The sequence below is a fragment of the Alligator sinensis genome, unplaced genomic scaffold (genome assembly GCF_000455745.1).
Source record: "Alligator sinensis unplaced genomic scaffold, ASM45574v1 scaffold365_1, whole genome shotgun sequence".
NCBI classification, from domain to species: Eukaryota; Metazoa; Chordata; order Crocodylia; family Alligatoridae; genus Alligator; species Alligator sinensis.
In genome coordinates this window covers 233,903-244,151 of record NW_005842356.1, presented here as the reverse complement: position 1 = coordinate 244,151, position 10,249 = coordinate 233,903, and the positions used below count along the sequence as shown (strand labels likewise).

At 44.1% G+C, this 10,249-nt stretch overlaps 1 protein-coding gene across 1 annotated transcript in view; it reads right to left on the bottom strand.

Moving 5' to 3' along the window:
* PIK3C2G (phosphatidylinositol-4-phosphate 3-kinase catalytic subunit type 2 gamma) overlaps nucleotides 1-10,249 on the bottom strand; it is a gene marked incomplete at its 5' end in the record, with an annotated part of 274,531 nt that overhangs the window by 35,523 nt on the left and 228,759 nt on the right. The window contains one exon of the mRNA XM_006029111.1: nucleotides 8,646-8,740. Within this exon, the coding sequence (XP_006029173.1) occupies nucleotides 8,646-8,740 (95 nt within the window). The remainder of the gene's footprint in view (nucleotides 1-8,645; nucleotides 8,741-10,249) is intronic.

Genomic DNA, 10,249 nt, shown 5'->3' with positions numbered 1-10,249 from the left:
AGAGCCCTTTTCTCCCCAGCACCACCTGGGGTGACAAGGAACAATGGTCATAAGCTGATGGAGAATAGGTTTAGGTTAGAGATCAGAAGGCAATATTTTACAGTTAGGGTGGCCAAAATCTGGAACCAACTTCCCAGGGAAGTGGTCCTCGTCCTTACCTTGGGCAAATTCAAGAGGAGGTTGGACGATCTCCTGTGGGGCAGGGGGTCAGGCTAGATGATCTGTTCAGGTCCCTCCTGACCCTAGCTACTATGAAACTATGAAAGTAAAAACTTGGGGTGCTTCTCTCAGTCTGAAGCACAAATAGTGGTCTCCCTTGGTTAGCCAAACCAATAATCTAGACCTTCTTCCAATAAGTCTCCCATGCTAGGTACAGAGGAAGACTTTATTGGTTACAAGGAGTAGGTTTGGAATAGGGTATAGGGTAAAGCAATATCAGAGAAATACCTTAGAGCAAACAGTGGCATGGTAGCCTTTGATCACGTATCTGAGTTACTGCAAGCTATATATCTAGTTAGATCTCAAGTAGCTTACCCACAAGTATCATCCAGAGGCAAGTGGATATTCCCTCTGGAGGCAAGCAGTTCATTGAACATGAGTTTTAAGAGAGAGAGTTTCAGATGGCCCAGCTTCTCTGAGAGTTTTCATAATGGCTGTTGCCCCGCCTCCTGGGCAGTCTTTAATTTATATAGATCTTCGGACCTCATTTACCCAATCCAATAAAGGCCAGCAACTGTTGGCTGCCAGCCAACAAATTTGAAATGCATTGTTTGCGGGGTAGACTGGCAGGGTCTCTAGCCCCATCCCAGACATTGCTTAGAACAATAGGGAGTTTAAGCCTCCACCCAGGTGTGTGAGGCCAGTCGCATAGGCAGAGGGAACAGGTTTCCCCCTCCCTCAGGAATGTATCCAGTTCAGGTTACAACTCAGGGTTACCTGAAGCTGATGGGGCCAGGGGTGTCTGCCCTCTGCAGTGACCATGGTAACCAAATTGTTAGATTGGTCTTCCACCTGATAGCAGAGTTTGGGGCAAGACAGAGATGGCATGCTTCCACACGAATGACCAGGGATACACTTTACCATATTGTCTTGATGCTGGCACCACAAATTGAGAGGCAGGACACTAACATGCATTGGGCCATCCCACCAGACAAGAGGGTGGCCATAGCCATCATGAAACTGTCCACCCCATCCAGCCTCCGCTACATTGTGAACCAGTTCAGCATGACTCCCTGAACAGCCAGGGTATTGTGACTCATGAGGTATGCCAGTTGCTGCAGGACATCACAGCAAACAACTTTATTTGTCTTTGGGCATCCTCAGGAAGTCATAGATGATTTCAATGCCATCAGGTTCCCTAACTGCGTGAGGGCTTTAGACAGCACTCACATCCCAATGTAGTCCCCTTCAAGGAGGGGGAGGTGTTTCACAAACAGGAAATGGTTTGCCTCCATAATCCTGCAAGCTGTGGTGGACCACCAGGGCTGGTTCACAAACATTTTTACTGGGTGGGTGGGCAGCACACATGACATGCATGTTCAGAAAATCTCCACTCCCTGGCCTTGTGGAGAAAGAACACTATGCACCCAGAGTCCATGAGACAGTGATCCATGGTGTTGCCATTCTCCCGTTTATAATAGCTGCCTATCCCCTAAAGCCCTGGCTCATGAAGCCTTATGGAGGGAACATTACGGATCCTCAGAAGCTGGTTTTCAACTTGCATCTGAGCAGCTGCAGGAGGGCCATTCAATGTGCCTTTGGCCGACTGTAAGGACAACGGAGGGCACTTAACAGCCAGCACAAGCTGGAGCCAGAAAATATCATGGCCTCTGTAGTGGCAGCCTGCATGGTCCACAAGATCTGTGAGACCTGCAGAGAGGTTTTCAGGGAGTCATGGGCTGAAGAAGTGACAGGCAGCAGCCAGACAGAGACCTGGCATGGCTGCCCAGCAGTGCAGGGACCGAGGACATATCCACAAGGAGAAGCTGGTCGGGCAGCCCTTCTGCAGGATTGCCTGGCAGCACATATTATGGATATGGATGCTGACAACAACTAGCAGTGGTTGTTCTTTTGATTATAATAAATTCTTTTACTATTTAAAACATAAACATCTGTTGCTGTCTGCAGGGGTGAGCGGGGGAAGGTAATGGATGGGGGGGTGGAGGATGAGCAGGGCTTGTGGGGGAGGTGAACTGGGGTAGGGAAGTTTTGCTTCAAGTATGGCAGTGGTTTGCGGGGAGGAGGGCTCATTACACACCGGTGCCTAGCCAGCCTGAATCATGTCTTGTGGAAGGGTTAATTATACCTCTCAGTGGTTGGGGGTTGGTGGGGAGGGTGGATGGGGAGTGAGTGGTATGAGCAGCCTGAAGGAGTCTGGCTTAGGAGTGTGGGCAGAGGGGGGGGCATATTCTACCCCAAGCCCACCAGCAACTCACCACTTGAACAACACTTCACAAAATACCCCTCCAAAAGCTGTATGCCATGCTAAACAAACAGACAAGGTGGCAGGTATTCATGGTGGAACATGGGCAGGGAAGGGGAACAGGAAAAGCAGCCCTATTGATGTGGCCTCATGGAAACTATTCCAAGCCTTGGCAGCTTGGAAACGCTGGGAAATGTAGTCCTAAAATGCCAGAAAACTAACAGCTATCAGATTTGCCACCATCCCTCCACCCCCCCACACACCGTACTATGCTATTAGTACACCCACGTTAATTTTCAGTAAGTGTTCATGGCACACATCTGCTTCAGCAACAGAACATGAAACACCCACACACTGGTCCACCTTGCCACCACCATCAGCCGCAATTGCCAAGCACCTGGGGTGGCACCACCCACTTCTCTCAACCCCATATTTTTCTGATATATCAGTTATACAGTAAAAAAAGAAAAATCATATATATAAATTCTTATTACTTTGTAACATGGGGGGAAGGGAAAGGAGCAGGAGGGGATGATTCACACAGCTTGTCATTGGGATCACCAAGGAGATGCTTTCTGGGAGACTGGCCTGAGCCTAGGTGGGTGCAAATGGCAGCATTTTGGGGTGGCGTGCATGGAGTGGTGTGTGGGTGGGGGGGAAACTTAGTGTGATACTCCCGGCAGGGCATAGGAGGCAGGGACTATGAAGGGAGGCCAGTTTACCCATGAACAGGTGCCTCCTGCTGTAACTCATTAGGAAAGACATTACTGGGGGTAGATTGGTATTTGGCTCCCATTGCTGAAATCTGTGGGGAATTACACACGGGACTTAAGTCATTCGAAAGCCTGTGGTGTGCAAACACAAACACGACACACCAAAATAAACAGGGTTAAAATGTTTAAGTCGTGGTAAATTAAGGAGGATCAAACGCTGAGGTGTGTACAAACGCCCCCTGAGTCTTGTTTCTCTTCCACCTCTATCTGTTGCCAAGTTTCTACTCATGGTCTTTCAGCTGAAACATTCTTGACAAGCCCTTTCAGACATCAGACCAACCTCCTCCCATGTTCTACTTCTCTCCCTGTCACAAGCTTTCTGTCAGCTGCATCAATGCAATCTTCCTGCAAGATGCAAGTCTCATCCCTGTTCCTCATAGTGTTGTCCCCTGTAACTCTGAGGCCACGTCTACACCGCACATTTACTACATGAGACAAAGGCACCCTCAAACATATGTATGTTTCCCCTTGATCAGAAGTAATGTAGCCATGTTAACATGGCAACAAGAGCCTGCTAATTAGCTCTGCCAAGTGGCAGCACTAATTAGCTTTCCCAGTGCTGCACTGATATAGGTTCTATACATATAGTCATGGGGTTACATATGCAGAACAGTACAGAATATTGGAGGGCACCACTGCCTGACATCAAAAGGCTGTGGTCTAGAAAAAACCTAAGATAAAATTTTCCTCCCTTTCTAGTCCACTCCCCTTCTCTAATTTCTTTCACTTTGACAAGGATTACCTTTTTGCTTCTAGCCTTTCAACTTCACTGCATCTCTGCACCAATGGCATTAGCAATGCCATTACTAACTGTACACATTGAACTATTATGATACAGGACCTCACTTTAATGGTGTTTAGGGACTTGATAAGGGAGGAAGTAGATCACACTTAAGTGCCTTATAAGTGGAATAGGATCTAGCCCTCCAAAATTCCAGACTTCTTATTGGTCTTCTGGCTTTTGCACCTATAGAGGGCACAATTTAAAGCTTTTCCATACAACCCTGAAGACTAAAAACTTTCTTCTTTTGAAAATTTATGAAAACAGAGTCCAGAGGATGCATATGACATGTGGAACTAGGCTTTCAAGAAAAGCAGTATGTATCACAAAACTTAAAATCATGAGAGTTGACAACATTGTTAACATTTCAGTCAATAGTAGCTGAATAGAACTTTTCTTTCCCCTTATTATTTGCCCACAGGCTTTAACCTGAAGTGTGACCAAACATTTCTGACCAGTTCCACAGATTTGTTCTTGGACTGCTGCCCAAAGTATTTTACTAGTGAAGTTGCTGGCCTAGATGCATCAACTGGGTGAAAAACTATGGCCTGTGTTATGCAGGAACTCAGACTCCATTAAGAGTTCCTTCTAGGCTAATATCTATGAGTCAAGTTTACTCTGTCCATGTTCTTTCAAGTATATTTTAATAGTCTGTTTTCAGGCTGGACTAGAAAAGCCTCCTTCACAAGTGATTGCTATGTTATTTGGATTAGGGAAGGGTGGAAGGCATTTTACAGCAGTTTTAGGATCTTTATTGGTTTGGCATAAAATACTTAACTTGATTTCTCTTTCTTTTTGGGTATAACAAGGGGGTTGGCAAATAATGCATTATACGCTGCAATGGCACAGTTACGGAGCTGTCAAATCCCTTGCACTCTGCCAACTAATACAGTTTTCTATACTACAGGACAACTGTCTCAAGCACCTGAGTTTGTTGTCCAGTGCTAACCCATTGGGACAAGTGGGAGTGACTCTTGTCTAAAAATCTGTAAAGACTCTACACAGTGCCCTCTGCAATCCCTCCTCAAAATGTATCTCTTCCATGAAGCCTACAAATGACAATGTCTATAAACCATCCATGTGTTTTTCTTAACCTGTTGTTTCTTATATTATCAGCTCTTTGGGTCTGGATTATCCTGTTTTATTCTACACACACACACACACACACACACACACACACACACACACACACACACACACGGCTATAATATAAATAATAACTAATGAATTTAACGCACTGAAAAAGACATCTCCTGTTGTTATTCCAGTAAGTCTCATGAAGTTAACTCAAGGCTAAGTTTATCCCAACAAAATTATTTTAGGGTTGGAATACATCATATGCTCCAAACAGAATAATAAACTAATGGGAAGAAACCAGAGAAAAATATTTACTATAAATTATGAAATAAGACAAGATGGCAAAGTAATTTCTGTACACATGGACCACTAAAATATAATTAGTGAGCAAGACAATGAAAAAGATTGACTATACCTGAAATACCTGAAATAGATTTAACATGTCATGAATAAGATATGATCTTGGCACACTTTTAAATCCCCCTTTTCTACTAAAAAATAGTAGACAGAACTGGATGGTGAAGTGATTACTAGTAGGACAAAGAACTTCTCTCTTCTTTTCTTAAAGGTAGCCTAGCAAAAACAGTGTTCTGAAGGAGTTACTGTATAATAGTTATATTAAATAAGTAGAGAGACAAGACGTGTCTCTGTTAAAAAAAAAAAAAAATCACATGTGAAGTTTTCCAAAAATAATTGCTTCAAGCATCCTCTTGAATCCAGTGGCTTGCTTTTCAACAGTGATGGAAAACCAGCAGTGCCCATTGAATTGGGTGCTTTGCCCTTCCAGAAGCCCATTTATTCAGGTGTCAAAAATGGGTTGAAGTTTAAGGGACTTGCTTTCAAAAATCTTGACAATGACTAATGCCATTATTTGTAATTTCTACAGGGTGCGTCTACATGTGCCCCTGACTGCACACTTGGTACTGCACAGTCATTTATTACTTGCTTTAGGTGCGCAGTTCCAGTGGTGCATGGTTATTTTTAGATGCTACATCACTGTAGTGATGATCTACGTCGCTGTAGCTTGTCGCTATGACAATGTAGCATCTCATGTAGAACTGCCCACTATGGACTAAACCAAATCCTTAAGGAATACCTGAGCTTGCTAGACTGTGAAGGTCAAAAGATCAGGACTTCACAGTATAGCAAACACTTGAAAATACAGAAATCCAAAATTAAGGTACCTCCAATAACCTGATCTATATTCCTGTAAGCCTCCACAGCATCTATCTGAATTCACAAGACAGAGTTATGTACACATGCACTATATCATCATTCTGAAAGATGTAAGTCACATACTACTATCCTTTCCTTTTTCTGTGTCCTTGTGACAAGGTATTTAGCAGAATTTGCAGATTTGTCAGAATCTGACAGGCAGCACTGGGAGTGCTTGTACTATGGCCTCAAGCTGGTGACCTCTGGGCTGTCAACCATGCACCTTAGCACCTGTGGCACCCCAGCCCCCTTATACTATCATTATAGTCTTCCACATCTGACATGTACAAGCGAGCATCCTACATACCCACAGATTTTATAAAAACACACGTCTGGAGCATCTCAGAACTGGCATAGTTTTAAAAATACAACCCTCACAGTAACAGTACCATTCTGACTAATGCTGTTTAAATATATTTCCATGACAAACCAGAATTTTACCAGCCTCACAAAAAAGCCAAAGAAAAACTAAAAATAGGACTCATTATATTTTGAAGGCAAAGTATATGGGTTCTATCTGAATGACACGGAAAACCATGCTGTACCACCCAGGGGGCTCATCTGTCATCCAAAGCCCGCCCCCTGCCCCGGATCTGAACTGTCAGGACTATGCATGGAAACTGAAAGGATTGTCTCTCTGGAACCAATTCTTATAGGATTTTATAGATCAAAACGAATATACTTGAATTGCAAATTATAAACCAGCACAGCCTATAGAAAACATAGAGAGGTAAGCTTCATATGACTCATACATTTAGCTAAACTGTCAGCCTCATTTAATACCAGCTGATCCTTAGGAGTGATCTTCATGATTTGACTTGTTTAGAGCAACTGATTGTACTCCAATCTGGTGGTGAAAAAGGCATGAATGAATACAGTGAGTTCCAAGAAATGTTGCAACCTCATAGTACAGAAAGTAAAAGGGTCTTTTAGCCACTGCCATTACGTGAAATTGAAGGAGCAATTGGGAATTCAGAAGTCTACCTAGGCTGTAAAACCCTGCATGAAATAATGAACACATGGGATGGAATAAGCTAATCATCAGCAAAGCTAACAGCACTTTATCATGCATCAGCAGATGCATGACAAATAGATCCAAGAAGGTGATACTTCCCCTCTATGCGGCATTGGTCTGACCGCATTGGAGTACTGCGTCCAGTTTTGGGCGCCATACTTCAAGAAGGATGTTGATAGACTCGAGAAGGTCCAGAGGAGGGCCACTTGTATGGTTAGGGGCTTACAGGACAAGCCCTATGAGGAGAGACTGAGGGACCTGGACCTCTTCAGCCTCCACAAGAGAAGGCTGAGAGGTGATCTTGTGGCCACCTACAAATTCATTATGGGGGCACAGTGAAGGATCGGAGATGCTCTGTTCACCAGGGCGCCTCTTGGGGTAACAAGGAACAATGGTCACAAACTGACAGACAGCAGATTTAGGTTGGATATCAGGAAAAACTTCTTCATGGTAAGGGTGGCCAAAATTTCAAATGGGTTTCCAAGGGAGGTGGTGCTCTCCCCTACCTTGCAGGTCTTTAAGAGAAGGCTAGATAGGCATCTGGCTGGGGTCATCTGACCCCAGAACCCTTTCCTGCTTAGGCAAGGGTCGCCCCTCTTTCCTGCCTAGGCGGGGGGTTGGACTTGATGATCTGTTGAGGTCCCTTCCGACCCTAGCATCTATGAATCTATGAATGTATACAGCTCTGGTAAGGTCCTGTAAGAGATTTTCTTTAGCCAATCTGCACCACCTGTGTTGAGTCTGGATGGAGCTTTGCCAGTCTGCCCAGATTACACCCAGATACCAAGGAAGCAGATAATTTTCTGTTCAGGTCTAATGAGTGACAGAGAGAGATGCTAAGCTGAGCATCATACTAGTGATATTGCAACCTAAGCCAGCTCACTGTTTACTGGATCAATTCCATGAACATGCTGAACAGGAGTGGTACCACACCTGTAGTATCTCACATAAGAGAACTCTGTAGATAGAGGAATAGCTTCTCCAACTCATATCACTCAAAAAGGGGCAGAATCACAGGCATCTGACTCCACACGTGCTCATCAAGGGTCAACACAGCCCGCATGGTCATCAATATTAAAGATAGCCAAAAGAGCCTAAACAATCATCTTGGGCACATCATCACTGTATATTATCAGGAAAGGATCATTGCTGCTTAACACAGTTTCTGCTGTACACCCAGGCTTAAAACCAGGCTGAAAGAGACTGAAGGAAGACAAAATCTGCCAAATGCTGCCAGAAACGGATTGTCATATCCTTGTAGAAAGCACTTATCACAAAAGGGACATTGTGTGGATGAATGTTTGTACAGCACTCTGCAAATGTAAAGTCTCTCAAGTGCTAAATTATGATAAGAGGACTTACAATGCTCCTCATGTGTTTCAACAATATTGTCAGACGGGTTCCATCATAGGTAATAACTAACTGTACTCCAGGTTTCTGATCAGGAGATTTAGGACCTGAAAGATGCAAAATGAATAGATTTTTGTTTAGGAGAAAATACTAGTAAAAATGCTTAGCTAAAGCATTGAAACAATATTATAAATGACATCACAACAAAATATTACAAGCAGGAAATTAGGAAACACTAAAATGGAGCTTGTTATAAACATTAAAAGGGAGGCCTGAAATTTATCTATCATTTGTTCACTACATAGTATCCAAACAACATTTCCCTGGTGAGGATGAGATTTTACATTGTCTATTCAGCATCAGCCTGAATTTCAGCTGGAATTTCATTTTCAAATTGTTAAGCTTTTTTAATAGCAAAATTAAAAACAGGGAATGGTGTTTGTGATTTTCTCATATTATTCAAATATTGTGTTTGGATTTCTGTGGGGAAAAAAACAGCTTCAAGCACTATGGGCTTCAAGGCATATAAAGTCAGCACAGAATTTGGGCCAAATAAATTTATGGAGGCACATAAGAGCTGGTAGAAAGGCAAAACTATTGTAGATTTATGACAACCAGCAATAGCAGGGGTAAACTCTTCCTTTTCTTCTCTGTATTTTGACAGATGCAGATTTGATCTCATGGTACTGAGAGTCACTAAAATGCAGTTATAGAGTCTGATCCCATTCCCACTGAAGTCACTGGCAAAAAATCCCTTGGCTTCAAAGCAAGCAGAATCAGACATATAATCTGGAAAATAGGCTACATGGGGGGCAAGGAGAAAGGGATTTGGTGGTAGGGGTCTGCTACAGACCCCCACACCAAGGGGAAGAAATAGATTCGGGGCTCCTGAAGCAGCTCTCGGAGACCATAAAAGCTAAGGAGGCGGTAGTCATGGGGGACCTAAACTACCCAGACATCTGCTGGGAGACACAGACGGCAAAGTCCCACCGTTCACGCAGGTTTCTAACCTGTGTACAGGACCTCCACCTGACACAGGTACACGGTCCCACTAGGGGGAATGCCATACTGGATCTGGTATTGGCAACGGGGGATAACATGGTAGGGGACCTACAGATCGGTAGCCATCTGGGGGACAGTGATCACCAAATAATAGAATTCACCATAAGACATCGAGTGGGTAAGGTAACTAGTAGGGTGAAAGTGCTAGACTTTAGGAAAGCTGATTTCAATGAACTCAGGCGATTAGTCAAGGACACACTGCAGAGTAGGAGTTTTGAAGTGATGGGAGCCCAAGAAGGGTGGCCGTGCCTTAAGGAAATGATCCTTCAGGCACAAGGCGAGACAATCCCAATGCGAGGAAAAGGAGGGAAGGGGGCCAGGAGGCTTCCTTGGCTGACCAGAGAAATCCAGGGCAGCCTAAGGGCCAAAAGGGGAGCACATAAAAAGTGGAAACGGGGAGAGATCACCAAAGATGAATATACCTCCTCTGCTCGTGCTTGTAGGGAGGCAGTGAGACGGGCCAAAGCTACCATGGAGCTAAGGATGGCATCCCAAGTAAAGGACAACAAGAAATTGTTTTTGAGATATATAGGGAGTAAAAGGAAGGTCCAGGG